Source organism: Homalodisca vitripennis, chromosome 4, assembly GCF_021130785.1.
Source record: "Homalodisca vitripennis isolate AUS2020 chromosome 4, UT_GWSS_2.1, whole genome shotgun sequence".
Lineage (NCBI taxonomy): Eukaryota > Metazoa > Arthropoda > Insecta > Hemiptera > Cicadellidae > Homalodisca > Homalodisca vitripennis.
In genome coordinates, this window is record NC_060210.1 from 147,707,536 (window position 1) to 147,730,401 (window position 22,866).

The 22,866-nt window shown below is 30.0% G+C and overlaps 1 protein-coding gene across 36 annotated transcripts in view; it reads left to right on the forward strand.

The window, feature by feature from the left end:
- The window catches only part of LOC124360280 (basement membrane-specific heparan sulfate proteoglycan core protein), a 528,539-nt gene that overhangs the window by 360,081 nt on the left and 145,592 nt on the right, over positions 1-22,866 (forward strand). For 34 of the 36 annotated variants that reach the window (XM_046813745.1, XM_046813754.1, XM_046813763.1 and 31 more), the window contains 6 exons: positions 827-943; positions 1,907-2,035; positions 5,888-6,016; positions 7,920-8,075; positions 10,864-10,923; positions 13,681-13,689. In XM_046813745.1, the coding sequence (XP_046669701.1) occupies positions 827-943; positions 1,907-2,035; positions 5,888-6,016; positions 7,920-8,075; positions 10,864-10,923; positions 13,681-13,689 (600 nt within the window). The remainder of the gene's footprint in view (positions 1-826; positions 944-1,906; positions 2,036-5,887; positions 6,017-7,919; positions 8,076-10,863; positions 10,924-13,680; positions 13,690-22,866) is intronic. The other 2 variants (XM_046813747.1, XM_046813760.1) reach the window with 2 other exon arrangements.

The window sequence follows — 22,866 nt, forward strand, 5'->3', positions numbered from 1 at the left end:
ACCAGAGTACATGTAAGATTAATATAAATTAATACAGAAAAAAATAATCAAACTCACATTGGAATAAATTTGAATGATTTAATTGCAATAGCTACTAAAGGAATTCATAATCAATAAACAGTATTAACAGATACTAAATTCAAACATAGTTTGGGTCAGAGTCTAAACTCACAACTTCCAGTCTTCTCAACCCGATCCCTGCGCGGGAGATTGCCTGGACATTATAGAAGAATGACATGTCCTACTCTTCTTTAGAAAGAGCACATGTTTTAGTTGAATTCAGTCATAAATTCAAGTTTGTGAAGTAGTGATTTTAAGTTACAAATTGTATACAGAAATTAATATTCGATTTCTTTTTTGACTTGGCCATTATAGTAGAAGGACTTGTGTCACTCCTCTTATGGACGACCACATGTTTTAGTTGAACTACTACTAGTAGTTTCTAAAGTGAACTACATCTAATTACATTAACGACTTTGCTCAGATACATTTAATCCACACATCTGAAGTACCTTCACATGATCACATGGGGTTGATATTCTCACAACCCATATCCAGATTTTCAACATCGACGATCATCCTTGCTTGGGGGTATTAAATGAACAACATGATCTACATCCAACACATCCACACGAGCTTCAACACATGGTATCAACAACGTGAGCCAAATAATTAAACTCTCACACATCTGAACGACAACATACGACGACCAACAATAGGCTATTATGTATATATCTTTAATTAAGTAAAGCAGAAAAATTAATATGTAAATACTTTTATTGTATTTCAAGAGCTGTTTATGAATATATAATGATTTTGTGTGTAGGCTGTACAGACAACGAGTTCAGATGTAGGGACGGAAGTTGCATCCCGTACCAGAGATACTGCGATGGTCGAGTTCGAGACTGCCAGGACGGGTCTGATGAGCAGGATTGTCCACCAGGTCAGTGCCAATGTGTCTCACTGTGAAGTGTTGTGCTAGCAATTTGTTAAGACGTTAGAATAATTTATAAGCACATAAATTTCATGTTTATACAATTTTATTGAATTAACTATTGTGTTAATTGAAAATGTTCACATATTTTTAGAATTTCATGTAAACAATTACATTAGTTTACAGATAAAATGGAAAACTGTGGTGAATCAACCTAAGGTTTTACCCTTACAAATAATTAATTGTTAATAGTAATAATTAATAATTAATTAATTGTGTCCAGACTTGTTACTCATTATTATGTATTTTGTCTTTCAAAATCTGGAAGGTGTTTCTAGGTTTTCTCTATATTATATTTTATGTAGATCACCTCAACATGAACTCAGTTTTAATATGAATAAGACCATATTAATATGCTGCATAATACAAAATGCTAAGAAGAAAATACCAACAAACATTTTCAAGATCTTCATAGGCAAATAAACTTTTCATAATTAATTCATGTTGGATTCTATTCTTGATTATTCAAGTGGTTACTTAACTACCTAATTTTTTAGTAACAGTTTTATTAGCTACATATCTCTATTTTAAAATATATTTTATATACATTCTAAAAATATTACTGTAAAATGTGTGTGTATATATATATATATATATATATATATATATATATATATATATATATATATATATATATATATATAAAGTCATAAAGTCAAGTTTTAAAGTCATCCTGTAACACTCAATTCTACAGGATAGCTACATTTAATTTTTAGTTTGTCAACTAAATATTGCTTTTTTTGGACCCTTAATAAAAACTGGGACATAATAACGTGTTAAGATTATTTTTTTATTAAATAGATTTATTCCAAGTATATGGAGTTAATATTAACATTAAGTTAATTTTCCAAGAGTACTTCTACATACTTGCAAGACCTCCCCCTTATCCCTGTGGCTTTTAAAATTTTTCAGTGATCTGTTCATATGGATGGTTCAGGTGTAATTCAGGACAGTGTATTCCTCAGCATCAAATGTGTGATATGAGGACTGATTGCTTAGATGGAAGTGATGAACAAGATTGTCGTGACTATTACTTCCGAGGTATTCAAGAAAAAAGATTTTTCTACTTCATATGGGACACTACTACAATTTTGGGAATCTTTAAATTTATTCTTCTGCACATTATTACATTGCAAGCTTTGCGTTAACTGTGTATAGTTAGTAAAATGCCTATTCTATGCTCTTTTTCAGCTCTCACATTCAGCCACATCTACATCAATTTGTGAATGTTGAGTTCCAGTTCACTTTTCTCTCAATTCAGCATTAGAAATCTGATATTGTCACAGACTTGACTCTCGGAATCTGGAGTCATGTTTGTCAGAAGAGATCTGAACAAAAGTTTGCAACAAAGAAGCTCAAAATTAACTCTTTTTGCAGTCAGAAACACTTAGATTACAAAATATAGTGTAATTTAGCTGAAGAGATTTTCTCATTGTCTCATCAGATGCACAACTGAGTGCACTACGATGCATTAGACACAATGTATCTCCAAGCTCGGTAGAGCAACCGTAGCTTCACACGATTCAACCCTTTCTACCAAATCTACATTGAATTGTAGTCCACTCAATTGTGCATCTAGACGATGAGAATACATCTTCACCTAGATAACACTATATTTTGTAGTCTGGAAGTCTCTTATATCAAAGCAATGTAAAGAGTTCATTTAAGGGTTGTGGACTTTTGGGATCTCATCAGACGAACATGACTCCTAGATTCCAGGAGTCAGGTCTGTGACAGCATCAGATTTCAATTGCTGTACTAAGAGAGCGATGAACTGGAGCCAAACTCAACTTTCTCATTGATTGAACCCTTCTCACAATAGCTACTTTATCCATCTCTTTGTTGGAATTATTTAGCTTAAAAAGAGTCAACTCTCGATAATCGAGTTTTAATTTATCACTAACAATTATGTTAGTCCATTAGACTACCAATCAAATTGTCTTCAATGTTTGATGTATTGTAATATTCTATTCACTCTTGTAGGTAATTGAGGTTTAAAATCATGAATAGAACAACACTTTACATAAATATACTTGGTGCATGATGCAGTTTGAAATTTTGAATAATATCTAAGCGTTTTAAGTATAAAAAGTATTTGTCCTGCCATGGCCGATGTAAATCAATTTTAGAAACAAAGGTTGGCACTAACACCATCACTTTAAATATTATTCCACTCTTGATCTATTCATGATTTAACTGCAAAACTAGATTAATTGAGGGTTGACACTGTTGTTTAACACTTTGAGCACTGATTCTGCGCTAAACACTTACAGAATGCTGTATGTGTTTAGTGAATTTTAAGAGTCATTTTGGTACCATACTCAGAAAGTGGCCTATAACTAATTATAATAATATAGTAGTGACATCCACAAATACTTTCTGTTACTACAGAGAGTATTGAATTTCAATAAAAAATTTAAGTATAAAATACATTGTTAGTACAAATTATAGAAACAAGAATATTTATAACATTAATTTTATGTTTAAAAAAAGGTTTCTAAACACATGAACTTTTATTAGATACTTTAATTTGATAATCAGATATCCTGTGCCATAACAAAAATCAATGCCTTTTTCTAAACAATTTTACTACCCTTTTAGATTTATATTTTCTGATCTAATAAAAAAAATTTACAGTACAAGCCAACAACTGTCGTGTTGTAAACAAGGAATGAATCGTGTTATTAAAACTCGTACAGACATCACAGCAAATCATTTTCAGATAATGTCATCATGTTATTATTATTATATGGAAGAACGTCGACAGCATTCTAAAAAATTAATTTTTATATATTTTTTGTTAATTTTGGTATGAAATTTGAAAACATGATCTGCACTCAAAGTGTTATAATGTTTAATTTATCTGTTATATTTATAGATTTCTTTACATTCAAAATTACAAGTATTCATTTTCATTTGAAAATGGGAATTTCTCTTCTATAAATTCTTAATCCAAGATCTTATGTAAAAATGCATTTCTTACATGAATGTTTATATTTATTTGTGTGTTTAATTTATTATATTTATTGTTAACATTTTAAATGTAGGTTCTGAAATTATTCATTTTGCAAACTCTAAATGTATTTTATTTTCTAGTTTTGCATTGTACCCATTGAACCATTCAATTTGACATGAAATATTTAAAACCTAAGATTAAGACTGTACTAAGGCTAAGTTTGAGTTAAACCATTGCTATTGCAACCAGTGTTGCTTAATTACAGTATACATATTTCATTCCATTTATTGTATTCTTGTGTTTATAATAATTTAATTGAAGTTTAATTTTATTATTAATGAAGAGTTGAGTAAAGTAACTATAAATATGTCTAAGGGGAGCAGTGGTAATGAAATAAATACCTATCTCCAAGCAACCTGCTCAAAAATATTACCAATACCAGCTCTTTCATAAAGCCTTTAAAGGAAAACTATGTAACCCACCATCTGTATTTTAAAATATGACCTATATGCATTCTAAAAGGAATTCTGTAAAATGTCCATAGTTTTTCTAATACTTGGAATTTTTATTATATATATATATATATATATATATATATATATATATATATATGTGTGTGTGTGTGTGTTAGATTTTTCTTTTATAACTAGCAATCATATTTAAAAAGAAATTATAAAACAATCTGATGTGTGTACGAGGTGCGACTATTTGAAATCTATACTTTTTGTAAAAAGAGTATTGGTGAAATTTTACATTACCTCTTATTTATCCCCTTCAATGTACTCTCCTCCTCTCTCAATACACTGCCCGCATTCGTATTTTCCACTGGTTGAACCAGAGCTAGAGGTCATCTTTTGAGAACGCCTTTAAAACTTGTGCCGCATTCTGTTATACCTCCCCAATGGTTTTAAAATGACTTTCCTTCAGTTGAATTTTGATCTTTGGGAATGGCCAAAATTCCCATGGTGCTAAATAAGGAGAATAGGCTGGATGTTACAACACTGGGATCTTCTCATCAGCTAAAAACAGCTGAATGGATAAGGCGCTATGGGCTGGTGTATTGTCTTCGTTCAGAATCCACAAGTTGTTTTCCACAGTTTCAAGTGTTTTTTTCTAACTCGCTCTACAAGCTATGCAAGAACCTCTAGGTAGCACACTTAATTCACTGTCTGACTCTCAGGAATCCGTTCAGTTATAACAACACCATTAACATTGAAGATGACGATTAACATGGCTTTAGTTTTTGACTTGCTTTGTCGTAATTTATTCAGGTTTGGGGATTATGGTGTTTTCCAGTGCTTGGACTGTCTTTTCGTTTCTGGGTCATACTGAAAAATCCAGGTTTCATCACATGTAATGACACTATCCAATAAATTTGTTGACAAGATGTTCATCATCTTCTACTTCTTCTCAGCCTTACCACACGTGCCCGTGACATAGTAGAGTCACTAAACGCTACATTTAACATATTCAAACACTTAGTACCTGATTTTTTTATGTTTAAACAAAAACTTAATTACAATACGTTGCTCAAACGACAGTTGTGACCAGACTACGGGATTAAGCGATGTTATTTTAAAACCCAAGGACTTATCAGTTCCTAAGGTGATAATCAGTGCCCTGTTTACCCTGGTTGGTGAGCTGACATTTGCATCGTTTTCAAATAGCCGCACCTCGTCAGTTATACCTTTTAAAAGTCATCTTGGAACAATCAATTCTACCAGATTACTAGATTTTATTTTTATTTGTCAACAAAATATTGCTTTTTGGACCCTTAGTAAAACTTGAATATAATAATGTGTTAAGATTACTTTTTTTATTAAATAGGTTTATTCCAAGTTATATGGAGTTAATATTAACATTAAGTTAATTTTCCAAAAATGCTGCTACATACTTGCCAGACCTTCCTTTATCCTTGTGGCTTTGAAATTTTTCAGCGATCTGTTCAAATGGATGGTTCAGGTGTAATTCAGGACAGTGTATTCCTCAGCATCAAATGTGTGATATGAGGACTGATTGCTTAGATGGAAGTGATGAACAAGAGTGTCGTGACTATTACTTCCGAGGTATTCAAGAAAAAAAGATTTTTCTACTTCATATGGGACACTACTACAATTTCGGGAATCTTTAGATTTATTCTTTTATACATTATTCCATTTCAAGCTTTGCGTTAACTGTGTAGAGTTAGTGAAATGCCTATTCTATGCTCTTTTTCAGCTCTCACATTCAGCCTCATCTACATCTCTTTGTGAATGTTGAGTTCCAGTTCACTTTTCTCTCAATGCAGCATTAAAATCTGATATTGTCACAGACTTGACTCCCGGAATCTGGAGACATGTTTGTCAGAAGAGATCTGAACAAAAGTTTGCAACAAAGAAGCTCAAAATTAACTCTTTTTGCAGTCAGAAACACTTAGATTACAAAATATAGTATAATTTAGCTGAAGAGGTTTTCTCATTGTCTCATCAGATGCACAACTGAGTGCACTACGATACATTAGACACAATGTATCTCCAAGCTCGGTAGAGCAACCGTAGCTTCACACGATTCAACCCTTTCTACCAAATCTACATTGAATTGTAGTCCACTCAATTGTGCACCTAGACAATGAGGATACATCTTCACCTAGATAACACCATATTTTGTAGTCTGGATGTCTCTGATATCAAAGCAATGTAAAGAGTTCATTTTAAGGTTGTGGACTTTTGGGATCGCATCACATGAACATGACTCCTAGATTCCAGGAGTCAGGTCTGTGACAGCATCAGATTTCAATTGCTGTACTAAGAGAGCGATGAACTGGAGCCAAACTCAACTTTCTCATTGATTGAACCCTTCTCACAATAGCTACTTTATCCATCTCTTTGTTGGAATTATTTAGCTTAAAAAGAGTCAACTCTCGATAATCGAGTTTTAATTTATCATTAACAATTATGTTTGTCCATTAGATTACCAATCATACTGTCCTTAATGTTTGGTGTATTTTCATATTGTAATCAATCATGAATAATTGAGGTTTAAAATCATGAATAGAACAACATTTTTTATACGTAAATATATTATCTAAAAGTTTCAAATATAAAATGTATTTGTTCTGCCATGGCCAACGTAAATCAGTTTAAGAATCAAAGGTTGGCACTAACACCGTCACTTGTAAGTATTATTTCACCATTGACCTATACATGATCTAACTACAGAACTAGATTAATCGAGGGTTGACATTGTTGTTTAACACTTTGAGCGCTGATTCTGAATCACTTATAGAACGCTCTTTGTGTTTAATGAATTGTAAAAAAGTCATTTTGGTACCATACTCAGAAAGTGGCCTATAGTTAATATTAATAATATAGTAGTAACGTCCCTACATTCTTTCTGTTACTACAGAGAGTATTGAATTTGAATAACAATTTTAAGTGTAAAATATACTACAGAGAGTATTAAATTTTAATAAAAATTTTAAGTATAAAATATATTGTTTGTACAAATTGTATTAAAAAGAATATTTATAAAATTCATTTTACATTAAGAAAAGGTTTCTAAACACATGAACTTTAATTAGATCCATACCCTGTGCCATAACGAAAATCGATGGCTTCTTCTAAAAAATGTAATTGGCTTCGTATTTGTTAAATGATTTTTTAGATTAATATGTTGGCTGATCTAATAAAACCAAATTAATAGCAATACATACCACAAAATATTGTGTTTTAAACTTGATTTAATTATGACATTAACATTCCTATAGACATCACAGCAAATCATGTTCAGTTAATACCATCATATGATTATCATGTATAAAAACATGAACATCATTCTAAAAAGTTCATTTTTACACATTTTTGTGAATTTTACTATGAAATTTGAAAACATGATTTAAACATGAGTAATTTTGTTGTTTCATTAAATTTGTTGAGTGCAAAGAATCACAGTAAATTGACAACGTATGTAACACATCCGGTTTTGCTGTAGGCTCAGAGGTCACCCAGGCACCACCATCAGTCGACAACAGAGTGAGCTGCCCCTACGGACAATTTGCCTGCCAATCTGGAGACCAGTGCGTGCCACAGTCCGCTCATTGTGACAACAACTATGACTGCAGGGACTACTCAGACGAGAACAACTGTGGTAAGCTTAACATTTTTATGATTATATGAAAGATTGACTGGAATGAGCTGCTATTATGGATAGTTTATGTATTATATTTTAAGCATATTATACTATTATCATAAATCTTGCACAGGATTGCATATTGAAAGAACTTCATACTCAAAGGACCAAAGTTACGATTAAGATTTTAAATAAATGCTTGTAACAGGTATATTTAGTATTATTTTGAAGTTTGCTGATTTACTGGGAGTTTTTTTTTTAAGAAAATATTGTTTTAAAGCCTCATAAATGTGTTCTAGAGCTTTTTTTAAGCACGGTTTATGTATCTATTCAATTTTTGTATAGATACAGAGGCTTTCTTGCTATATATTTTTAACAGAATTATCTGTCTTGTTAGTTGAAATAAAGGTTAGTATATCATGCATGCTTAACAAACTTCATGTACAGAGAACAAGTAACACTTTGCTCACTGATTAACTGTAAAAAGCAACTGTGTGTATGAGTGGTTTTATATTTTCCTATTCAAATTTTGGGGAGATCCCTGAGCCCCTTCTTATATATGTTCTTGCCATGTACAATGGAGTACAAAAAATAAGTGTGAATCGAGAGTCATATTTTGTTATAAGATAGACAGAAATTATTAGTAAATTATTTTAAAACACTTTATAGAGTTACAAGAAAAGAATAAATTGGCTAAATAAAAGAGTAAAGAAAATAATATTCACTTAAGTAACAGCATAACATTGAATCAATGCAGATGATATGCACAGGCAACAAATGTTGGCAGATTTATTTTAAGTAACAGTTTTTATAAGTTGATAGTACCATGGTTTTACTTATTACTGATCAATTCCATAACCTTGATTTTATCATTTATATTAAGAGAAATAAGTTAAATAAAATAATGGACATAGAGGAGGAAATATAATTAGAGTGCTGGTAGTCTGCGGTATAGACTCAATTCATCCAACTGTTACTTGTTGAATGGTAGATATGTAATAGAACCTGCATATAGTAGAATGAAGTAGAACATATTAAAATTTAGAAGAAGAAGAAGAAGAAGAAGAAGAATGATTTTATTTCTTGAGAACACATTTTTACAACAAATACAAAATACAGCACTGATCAAGAATTAGTTACATTTGAGTATTTAACTACACACTAATAACAATGTATACTTATAAACTACTAATACGTATTTTTTAAAAACACTGCAATTTTTCTCAAGAAAATATAGGGCCTCTAAGGCAGAGCCTGATTAGAGGTTCCTTCTGCTCACATTAAACATTGAAAATTGAGCGTTCAGAAAGCAATAGTTTACAATGTTGTCGGTTTTTCAAAAAAGCCTCTAATTACTAAAGATATGGCAATAATATGTGTTCTTTGCTTAAACTAACTCAAAAATCAAAAAAAAAATCAAAAATCTTAATACTGGAAATAGATGCTTTTCATTAAATGTGTAATATTTTCTTGAACATTTTTATTGCATTTAAATTTTACTTTATGATTTTCAATCTGCCCATAATTACAGTTTTGCCTTATAATAAAGATTTTTCCCAAGGTAAGATATAAGGAAGTTTTTTAAGCAGTGGAAATATTGAAAGTATGTGTCCTCTAGATAAAATAATATTTTCTAATTTAAAAAAAATCAAGTCTGCATATTGATTCAAAACTAAAGCAATATGTCTAGTTTTGCTGTACATTTAACTCTGCAAAGGTGATAGTAGAAGTATTTCACTGTAAAAATGTAATTACTTCTTTAATCATGGAATTCATTCAAGGTTTATTAAATGGAGTAGGATAAAACAGTTTTGAAGTAACAAAAACTCAAAATAGAATTTCCTGAAACAATTGAATGTTACAGTAGTTGAGTTGTAGGCCTGTAAAAATTACTGTTAATATTTTATTTTTGTATCCATAATCTTCAATAAGACACGTAAAAAATAAATATTCTGTTTGTCCTCATGATGTGAACAAAACAATAATTCATGCATGCTCTTAATAAAGGTTACCAAATTATTTAACATAAAAAATCCTGTTACTTAACAAATTATTTTTCAAGCAGGTCAAAAAAAGATAAATACAACACCTCTAAGAAAATATTTGGACCAAAAAAACTATACAGGTTAATAAAAAGTACTGAACTTCATACTAATTGATACATTGATTTACCTGCTATTAAATGCTACCATTACTTCTGTCAAAAAGCATTATAGTTACTTTATAAAGTGGCTTTTTCATGGCGATGTTTGACCGTTGCTTCAGTGATCATCACCAGTTGTTGAGAGTGATAGGCCATTGCTGCAGTGATCATTACCAGTACTTGGGTTAAGTGTATTGACTTTACTGTGGTGAATCCTTAATAGATTTATACAGTTTAGCAAAAAGTACACAGTTGTTAAAAATTAAACACTTTTCATGATTGAGGAATTATTTTCCCTGTACTACCAAAAGGTTGGACGAGTACAACAGAAACTAAAAATTGCTAATACTACCCAAAACTTTTCAGTTCAGATATTTTCAGACTTTAAACGTTGTTAAAATACCCTTGTTTCAAAGACTGTAGGAAAGCATGCTGTTAGGTGTGGTGTGTACAGTGGAGATTCAGATATACCAGCCACTATCGAAATATTTCCATGCAGGTTGTATTACTATTCTAGGTCACATTTTATTATTGAATTAATCTAAATGTAAGAATTTGCTAAGCTGTTAACAAATCTAAGAAGTAGAAAAACACTTTATCTGCTGAGTTCCTAAAAAATTTACTTTAAAATTAAGCAATATAAATGTAAACACTTTTTTACAGCTGGAAATCCTGAAGGACTTAATCTCAAGACGTACCCGAATGATCAGATTATCAAAGCAAGTAAGTTTTGTATATTTTTATCTTATTTCGTATTATATAATAAATATTAATTCCTTTATTCTCTTTTGGATAACATTGAAATTGGATCAAATTTAAATGAACAAATATTCAACCAATGTTATTTTAAAAGATAATGATAGAAAAAATACTTGCTAAAACTATGAACAAGATGTACTTTTTAAACTAAGTTATTACACTTGCTACTAAGGTATGCGTAAAAATACCCTATTAAAATAGTAATAGAAAAAATTTTAACAATTACTTTAAAAAATGTTTAGATCGATTAATGAAATAATAAACAATTAAGGCACATGGTCATACTAGCATGGACAATCAACTGTGTGAGCATAAAATAATGATAAAATATGTGAATAGTGAATGTCAGTCTACTTATATTGGCCACACTGGAGATATACTATTAAAGACGTAGTAGTCAGTATCTTCCAGGATGTCATGACTTGAAGTGTGTGGTTGGATATCATCTCCTCATTTACCTTGGGCTAAAAATCTTTTAGTGATGAAGCTGCTTCTCCTTTTCTTATGTAGTGGAAAAATTTCATTCCAAACCAATTCTTTCTTATCCATATTTCAGTACTTCTCAATGGATAATAATATAAACACATATATTCACAAAGATTCTAAAAACTGTTCTATTATTTAACACTTTTAAAACACACTAACCACTAAAATCCACAGTACCATGCCGTCAACATGCATTGACAACACAGAATAACCACATAGTGGTAACAACTAAAAAGCTTCAGCACGTGCGTCCCGGACCTATCAGCGCAGACATGTCCCCAAGATACATTCCTTGGCTAGTACGCATTAAGTCTATGCGATATGTCCATCGCTATTCGCATCAGTGTGGCCACTCTTTGGATACAGCTGAGTATCTCAAGTGAGAAGGTACCATACATTTTTGAGAAGACAGGACTTTGCAAGTGTTCAGATCACTATTGCTGTGCCTTAAAACATCCCAAAGTTATACTAGAGAATAAATACGCACCTTCAAAGATGCAAATTAAGGTCCCCTGTTTTTCAAAGGTAGGAGTTACTATGTTTTTAAACAGAAACAAAACATTGTTTAACGGGGCAGTACACCTAAAACACAAAATATTTTGATTCTGTAATAAAAAAAAAAACTTGATTTACTGCTCAAAATAAATTAGGCAATAGTAAGAAATTGTAAATTTTATTTTTCTTCCTACCTTTACGCCTTGATGACAAAATTTAAAAAGTATACACGTATTTTTTCCAAACGCTACAACTTTAAAAAAAACAAGATAATTTCATACATTTTTTAAATGTTAAGATAAAATTACCTTCTACAAACTTTAACTTAAAATTTAAATTATTTGTATAAATATATTTTTTGTGTAATATTAAGTAATTTACCAAAAATCTTTATATTTCAAAAAATTACTACACTGAATACTACTGTTTATGCTAAATGTAGATTTTTATATCCTTTAAAAATTTCAGCTTTCTAGTTCAGATAACAACAAAGTTATAGTGTTTATAGTGCTGAAAAACACGAGAAAGTTACATTTTTGGGAAACAACAAAAGCATAAAACCTTAGCAACCAAGAATAATACAGATATTATTGAACAATTTTACTATATTTAGGTTCTTACTATGTTAATATTTACAAGAGTAAAGTAGGTACTTCAATATGTGATGGAGTGGGCAAACACAGAACATTGTTGATTTATTACATTTATATGTAAGAGATCTACTAAGTTAACTGCACAAAACTACCTGGTACACAGTTACACCTGGTATACATATAAACTTGGATTTTAACTTGATAACTTTAATTTGGTTTGTAGAGTTAAAAACAAGAAGACTTATTTATGTGTTTAAATCATATTTTCCGGATCACTATAAGAAATAATAGTAACATTTTCTTGAATTTACCTCTTAATTTTCATGCAGGATAGATTGGTTTTAAATTCTATTGATAATTTATTATTCAGTTAAAGCTCTAAAAATAAGAATGTCTTTTGAAATATGACATGGAAGGAGTTAGTTAATCTAATGTTTTTTCTTGGATCATACATTAAATTATGTAATTATCTTACAATCCATTAGGACTACATTATTACCATTTACCCTAAACATATTTCTAAGACTTTCTAAAATTAAAAATACATGAAGGTGTTGTAGAGGCAAAATTCCAGTAAGTGGCAAATATAAGTTAATTAGTAGTTTAAATTATAATTGATTGATGTTTAGTCCCAATTTTACCGCTTGGAATGGATGTAAAACATTTTATCCTTTCGCCCAGAAATGGAATATATTGTAAAAAGTGATAGTTAATAATTAAAATGAACATTCTAACTTCGCAATAAATTACAAATCTTTACAATAATATTTACGTTATGAGTAGAAAATATATTCACAGCTTTATAGAGTTTGAATATCTCATATCATATACTAAGAATGCACTTTATACGATATAAAGATTTTAAAATACTTTTATTGTACTAAATACTTCTTAGAGTATAAATTACATTCTGTAACACATATATAGAAATAAGAGATACTACATGCAATACTACAGTAGTGACAGGAACATGCAATATGAGATTCCATCATTTTGTCACATAATGATCATTATTGTTAATATTTCAAATTAATGTTGTTTTGGTAATGGTAAAAACACTGAAAGTTCAGGTTTATTCTGATTAAGATAAAAATCTCTAATATGATATTGGTTGTCTTTCTGTTTGCTGATTGGCCCTCTGACACAGTTGAGCAAGGTAAGATTGCTGTTGACAGAAGTAACTACTGTTCTATCTCTTTACTATTCTCTACAGTTGTCTTATTAAATGTTTAACAATATTTTCCATTATTCTCAATTAATATTGATACTAAGTTAATACAAGGTGTTCGGAAAGTAAGTTCTGATTCCGCCTATGCACGAAGGAATGGGGATAGTGGAGGAATTATTCCTGTATACCTGTCTCATCCAGCTCAGTGATAGCCTAGTGGGGCAGTGCATTTTTGTACTGTAACTCTAAATTAAAATAGCCAAACATCCTTCTGATTGTAAATCATATGCATTGTAGTCCATTTTCTGCTTTTGAAAATATTAAAGCTGTAGAATATTGTACGCTAAACCATTATTAGTGATAAAGTTCTCAAAACAGGGTGACATTTGTTTTGTTTAAGTCAAACAAATCTGGCTTTTCTCATTGTCTGCACAATAAAGGTAGATTGTGTGCATGCAAGGCTCAACAGTTCTACTTTAAAGTGCTTTTATAATATACAAGCCTAGTTTGGCAACTATTTGTGTGCACATGATTGCCGACATGTGGCTTAGCTCACAGTTTACAGAATTCTACAGCAAAAACATGTTCCATATTAATATGTAGAGCATTCATGTAGTCTCCTAATTAGATATAAAAATAGCTGAGACCTTATACTTTTATATTGTACAAAAAAATGTTTTAAATGTACTGTTTTATGTATTGGTCTATTATAATCAAGTTCATAAAAGAATGCTTTGAAATATATTTTGTATTTCCATACCACCACATTTCAAAACTATTTCTTCTTGAAAATGTATACATTGCATATGGGTTTATGCAATATAACACTGGCTTATAGACATGATAACAACCTTATCCTTTCATCGGGCGCTTAAATCTTGAATCACTGTCTGGCGCTTATAGAGGTTTCCTCCAGGTTTATAAATAGTTACATAAAAGTGATAAAAACTTGGTTTATTGTTTAAAATAAACCACACAAACATAAAACAAATTGTCTAATATGTACAAATTTATATATAAATGGCATATGCAATCATGAACATTGTAATGAATTATTTTTTAAAAGTAACATTCCGTTTCTTGCAACAGTAATAAGATTTCATTGTTTCCTCAAAACTATAGATGATTTTTTAAATAAAAAATTATTTTTGTTACAAAGAAATAGAATTTTAGTCCTTGTTTTGATAAACAATGAATGTACATTACATATTACTTTAAACTCGTACTTTGTTTAAAAATATCCATCTATCCTTTGATCTTAGTTTCTGGTTCAAATACACACAATTGACAAACCTGATTAGTCTCCGAGCAACTTATGATGTATCATCGCTGGGGATTTTCATTACTTCATGAAGGTCATTGCACCTACACGGTGCACGGTTCACAGACGCGGTTCAAGACAGATGAAAAACTTACACTTGATGCTCATTGTTTTGGATGGGATGTTCTTTTTCCAGTCACATTCATAGCAGCGTCCAGATACGACATCATCAGTTGGTGGAACTCTTCGATGACTTCTAGTATCTTCAATGCCCATAATCTCACACATTCGTTGTTTGACTTGCTTAGGAACGTTTCTGTACTGTTTGAGTTCTGCATAGTACTTACACGAGGAAAATTCCACCTGTTTCAAAAGGATTAACATAGTTACATACCCAACCCTCATTCTTACAATATTCCTACTAGTTGTTCTAATTTGGGCATTTTCTTAGGGCTGTATTTCCTATAGCATGTACCTGCCTTTGCTAATGTATACTTGTTTCGCATTAATTCTATTAACGATTTCTTCAGTTAATGTAACTGTTAACTTATTTACATTTAAACACATAAACCAATATTTAAAACTTTTATTTTTGTTTGGTCTTTCGGTAGCAAGGCCTCAAAAAAATAAAAGTTTTAAATATTGGTTTATGTGTTTAAATGTAAATAAGTTAACAGTTACATTAACTGAAGAAATCGTTAATAGAAATAATGCGAAACAAGTATGTGTAAATGTTAACAAGTAGCCAATAGAAGCTCTATTTTCAACAACAAATGTAACTGTTAGTGGAAGAATTTCTAGACCATTAAAGAGTATTTGATTACGAGTAATGTTTTTCTCAAAAATGTTAACTTGATCACCCAATTGATTCTCAAGCTCTCCTTCATTGTCTGACAACATTTATTTCTTCATGATGTCTCATGTCTAAATTCACAACTAAAAGCACCTATTAGTCTTGCAATATTTTCATATTGTTCATCCTTTCTACACTAGCTAAGAGTTTAGACAGTCTCTCTTCGTTAGTCTCCATATCACGAAATAAAAGTTCATAAAACTTTAAGTCAGTAAGAAATTTACTTTGTCACTCAGTAACAATTAATCTGTCACACACTAAGGCGCACAAGGAAGATTTGTCCAGAAATCTAAAACTTGATCGGGTGGTCTCGGATGTTTTATACAGGAATATAAAACGTAATGAGATGCTCACAGAGAATTCGTCCACTGTCCCACGAATACATGCTTAAGACTCTGAAAGATGATAAAGGAGAGAGGTTGGAGGCATTGCTCACGTTTTTTAGAAAAGGCTCGTGAGGTACACCACTGGAAATGACTGTAAACCTGAGATAGCTTGTATTATTTGAGGAATTAAAAGTTAGCCAGAGGAAACCTCCATTTAGCGCCCAAGGAATGTTAATTTAACTGGTTTAGACCAAACTTTTTATGGAAATAGACCTGTTTAGATAAGTGCTGTTATTGTATGAAACACATCAATACAAGCTTGGCCGTGTGCGTATGTTATCACACCAGAGTTCCCCCCTTATTTTGCAGCGTTGCCTCATTTTCATATTAGCTGATTCTCAGTATGAGGTGACACGATGACATCTCTCTTTCCCAGTTTTTTACATTCATTTTGTTCTTTAGCATTCAATTATTCTGCTTGTTTTTATTTTATTATTACTTTTGCTCACTTTCTGTGTTTTAGTGTAGAAACATGTTAAATCGTGAAGGTAAATGATTCAGGAAGATAAATAAAAAGTAAAGATGAGCAGTATTGATCGCTCTGTTGTTGAATTCAATCAAATATCCTATCACTAGGTATTCTTCTTTTACAGCTGCCAACACCATGCCACAACCCAAGCTTGGATTGATGTGTCTGTACTATTGATGGTGGCTGTTTGGAATAGTGCATTATTTTACCTCAACTATTGCACAATATTAATAGACAAAAAAATTATTTAAACTACTTAAAACAACTGTTACACTTTTAGGTGTTTCTTAACCTGATACCTGATGTCTTCTTCATTGACCAGCGTTGCTGGATTGAAAGCGTCACAATAAAATAAATAACTAACTAAATTTTACTATTTACACTATTTACAAATGCAAGTGGCGGCAGGGCTAGGCTATGTTGCTCGCGTTCTTGAAAAAATCTTTGAGTAGAGAGATAAGACGAATGTGAGAAATGTTCTCAGTTATATAAAAAAATAGTTTTTTGTCATATATTAAGTAATTGTCATAGATATAACTGGAAAAGTGTATCAGGATCACCTGATTATTTACACCACCTTTTGGTCACACAGTTTCTTGATATCTTGTAGGATGACTGCTTTACACTGTTTTATGAGGTCTATGATAAAATACCTCCAATACAACAAACAAAACCACTACCGATACCGATACCATAATTATAACTGATTATTTTTCTTTTTGATTTTTCTTCCTTTTTAGTTCCAAATAATATGTATTAAAGGGTTAAAGAATGATTGGTTGATTGCAACAAATTAAGTACAGTTCTATTTAATACCATGGGCAGATTTATAACGAAAATTTATTTAAAAATTTCATTATGTAGCTTTATTAATATCATTTTGTGAAAATCTTTTTCTTGGTTATTTCACAATATATATTATTTCAATTATAAAAAATAGTGAGCTGTTTCATGTATGTAAAAAAAGTAGTGTTTCAAAACTGTTATGTATTTAGAGTTTAAGGAGCGTTTCAAGCACTAACTTTGTACAAATTAACCTTTATAACTACTATTGCATCTTTAAATTGTTAATTACAGATGACCGCACACATTAAATTTACTTTTCTTACGGTTGGGTTATTGTTTATAATTAAATTGAACATACTTTTCGAACAACCCTTGTATTACACATAATGTTATTGTAATATGCATTTTGTTGTGTCAATATTTACCTTAAATAAGTTTCCTCAATAATATTCCTTGAGGAGGAATGAAGTTAAACCCTAACAAGTAAAAGCTAATGCATAGTAAATATAATCAGAATGTTAATTAATTTTTCATGAAAATAATATAAAAGCATTTGAGAGTCAAGCCATTATAATATGAACAACATTCTTGTATCTAAATAATTGTCAAAGCCTATCTAATATAAGTATTGTTTGACAGAATTTGTAGTCATTAAAAAGAATTTCTTGCTAATGAAATCATTATTATGTTCATAAAATCATTGTATCTTTCTAATTGACAAGGTTGGATTTTTTGTACTTGTGATATTATAAACATTTCTATTTTATTTGTAAAATTTATTTGAAGAGTTGAATTCTACTACCCTCTACTTTTCAGTTATTTTTTCCAACACTTTATTTTATAATGTATTTTCATTCCTGCATTATCAAAAATTAATTTTTATACAAGTATGTGTACATTCATATTGATTCAATATTTTAGCATTTCTCTCATTACCGATGATTTTTTCCAAGACATACAGTTAAACTCAATTTACCCTACTCAGAATAAAATTATAGTATATGGTTATTTGCTATGTCTTGCTGTTTAGCCAATAGCCCAATATTCTGTTACTGTGTAACAAGGATAGAGAATGTTCCAAGGTTTAACCCTCCGATTGCCATTCAACGGATATTCATTGTTTATTTTCGTCCCTTAAACGCCAATCAACGGATATCCGTAAATTTGTACTGCCCGATTAATCTCATTTGTTATAGTACGTAAACAATTGAGTATCAACACCATTGGAAAGGCAAAGATTTGCCGAACACAGCAGTGGCTTTTTTATTGCTCTATGACAGCGAAGTAATTTTAGGATTACTTGCTGTTTTTTCTGTGCAAAAATAATATTTCCACCAGCTTTTCTGTTTTTGTAAGTGTTTTATAACAAAATATTTCTATATCTAAAAATATAAAACTGGACTAAATTTGTGACCTTTAGATTATTATGAAATTTTACAAATCTCAAATTATTACAATAACTGTTTTAATCACGAAAGTATCCTATTTTTTTTAAACTTATTATAACATTTTTTATTATACTTACCATAAATAATAAAAACCTTAGGGTTTCTCAAATTATCTATTATTATAGTGCTTTCTAGTTTATTGTAACTAAAATGATTCCAAATATATTTAGGTTTACAGTTTATAACAATTTTTACAAATTTATGTGTTGATCACAAAAACAACACTTCTCTGTACTAATTTCAGTTTTTGCGCTAAAACTAATTTATTTACCCAAAAATTCATACAAAACCACACATTTTCTGAAAATATACTAAATTAGTGACCTTTAGGCTATTTTGGAATTTTAAATTTATATATTGAACTATTTACCAGGCACACACCTCCCCCTTTTTACATACAAATAACAAAATAATTTTCCCACTCACCATAAAAAATTCAAATGAAATATTTATCATATTTGCTTATTATTATTATATTCAACTGTTTATTGTGAACAAAATAATACCAAATACAGTTAGGTTTGTAGTAAAAAAAAAAAACACAATTCTTTACGTATTTAGAAAAATTGCTTGCAAACTGGGTACAACTGTTTGGCATTTAAAGAAAATACTAAAGGCAGTTGGAGGGTTAATACAATTCTTTGTCTGTTGGTCATATGACATAAAATTGAGGATTCATCTGTATTTTATATGCATTACTTTGTTAAACCCAACATTATACATAATATTATGCATTTACTAAAGTAGCCAGTAGTTGTTTTCGAGATAAAAAATGGATCAATAATCTCATCAAATAGGCCAATAGCCTGTTGGTATTGATGGTTTCAGTACCATTCGTTTAGTCTCTTTGTACACTTGTAGAAATAAGTCTTGACATTTTATATTTTAAAACTGGAATACCAGTCTTAGATTTAGATTAGATTTGATTTAAAACACTTATTGGTTGTTAAATATAAACAGATCTAATTGTTTTCATCTTAACAACAAAGCTATATGGGATAGAGACAAATGAAACAGACAAAAAAAGTCATTTTGTAAAGATACATATGAAACTTTTCAGTTCATTTATAAAGCATCAGTTAAAGGGTACAATGATAATTATTATCAAAACTTGTCAACATGAGCTAGCCACGTTATGTGTTTGACAAAAATTACTTGTGATATATGAACAATTCTTAAAGCTGCATTTGTTGTAAGTGGAACATGACGTGTGAAATTAAGAGTTCAATATAAGTGTATGGCACTCCATTTCCCTTGTTTCATAATAATTATTGTATTTATCTTCTCTGGAAACATGCAGCTCAGTAGTCATATTTATTGCTCTGTTAGCCAAAATTAAATGAATAATAGTCACCTGGTGACTCATTTTGGTATATAGTGGCAATTTATGGTTCATTTTAATAATATAGTGGTCATTTATAGGTAACAATGATTTGTTCATGCAAAACACATTATAACTCAGGTTGAAGCTCAGGTAGATTTTCAAATAAAACAGCAATCACTAATAAGGTGCAAATTAGGGAACTGAATACAGTCAGAATTACTCTAGTACAAATGGTTTTGTTCAAATTTATATTCATGTGTGATAAAAATCGTGCTCTCAAATGTTTTTTTTTTTTTTTTTAGGAAAAGTTATTCTATGTTTAGCCTTTTCTGTGTTTATAATTCTCATGTAATTATTTATTTCTGTTATAGTCATTGTTGTAAACACTCCTAAAACTTAATGAGGTTGTTGGTTGAAAAACAGCAACACTAGATAGAACTAGCAAGTCTTCAATAGTATTAAGCATTCTAGGGTGATAAAATAGTTAACAATTAATTTTTGATCATCATTGTTGTACAAATATAAATGCCAGTTGTATTCTGTTCTGTGTACACAATTCTACAACAAAATGGAAACAATAATTATTTTTGAAAATAGAACATAATATATTGTTTCACAAAAATAATGAAGCATTCTTTACAATGAATTTAGTCTATTTAACCCTTCACATAGGGATGTGGGTATATCTCCTAAAGACTGTGTATGTATATCTTCCCATATTTGCTTATGGTTACATTCTTCACAGATGGTTTGGGGATATATTTGCAAAATCTTATCAATTTGTTTTTTATGTATAAGTAAAACAATATTTATTAGAGGCAGTTGAAGAAAATATACATAAAACTCTCTAAACACAAACTAAAAGGTTATTTTGTTATAGAAGTTTGTTTTGTACATTGATAACAGTGCAGTCTTATATATCACCATGCCTTTTATGCCATAACACCTTAAAAAAATTATTTTGTGCAAATTTACTTTCATACACTAAGTTTTACATCAAAATGTAGTATAAAAACATGTATCTGTAAAAATAGTTATAGTGTCTTGAACCTATAAACTTGCTGATTTTATGCCATCTGCAAGGGTTAATATTTTGTTTAGTATACATTTATTCATAACAATCATTTACTTGTCTTTTTTGTTAAATTTTTTATCTTAGATATCAGATCATAATTTAATTCACACAGAGCTCTACCACCAAATAAAATATTCTATTTTTTTTTTTTGCTTTTTATCTAATCAAGTGGATGCTCAATATAGTTGAAGTTTGATTAAATGTAATTTTGCTGTCAATAGATTACTTTTGTTAATTTCCTTTAAAATGTGACCTTTATCACTTTTACAGTCTATTCATATTACACTTGTAAAACAGCACAAAAATTTACTTTAGCACAAAAAATAACACTATGACTTGTTAGGGTAATGTCTTAGAGTTGATGTAATAATCCTGAGTTATTAACATATCAAGATATTATTACATTATTCATTATTACATTAATAATGCAATTATCGGAGGGAGAAGGGCAATGCTTATGTTCTTATACTCAACTCGTTCTTGGCTGTGGAATGTTGCTTAATGTGCTTGACCACGAAATAAACAAATCATTAAATGCTTGACTTTGTTATGGATGAGATAAGCAATTAAATGTTTTAAATAGAGAATGTAAAAAGTAAAAATGTATTTCCACTTTAGTAATGTACAAATATAAATAAATGTTTTGCAAGAAATACCAGTAGCTCAAGACTCATCTTCCAGTTTATTATTTAATGTAATACAGAGTGTCTTAAAAATGTATACACATTATGAATTGTCAAAGGAAATAGAAGTCTCCATTGGATGTTTGAACATCTATATTTGACAATAAAATATATAGTTTTTGTTTAACTACACTCGTTGCTGCCATTTCTTTATGTTAACTAGTGGTAAATAATGCTGAAAATAAGGTGTATTTTGGTCAGGATTTAAGTTTTTAAGTGTTACTTAAGGACTAAAAATGATCAAGAGATTCAAAACCGTTATAAAATAATATATTGAACGCAACTTATTAGAGTAGCAACTGCAAGAATTTGAAACAAGTTTAAAATGAAAGGAACAACAAAAAAAGTTAGCAAGAAGCCATATGGAGAAAGAAAAATCTCTGCTTATAATAAAATGTTGAATTGACAGTCACTGTAGCATAGTGTCGGTTACTGAACTGTTGTGTAATAATATGACGTCACAAGATCAGTAGTATTATCACGATTAAGCTCTTGCTTAACATATTTAGTTTTTTTTAATATTCCATTATCAATTAAATTTAGTTGACATTAGTTATCAATGTTTAATAGTCACTCAGGGCAGATTTTGGTAATTCATAGCATCAATGAACACGCCCAATAACGGTTTCATATGTTCAAGTACTGTATTGAACTCTTATGAAAGCTTACATTATTACTTTAAATTAATATAATTAAAATAATTAATAAAATGATGTCTGAATTATGAATTCTAATTTTAGTCCTATTAGTTGAATGAAATTAGAATACATGTGCTTCATGACATTGACGAATTTAGATATTGAATAAAAGTTTCTATTTCATTCAAAGATTTAATCTTTTATTTAGATTGTTTTAATTATAAAATGTATGTTGGATTTGG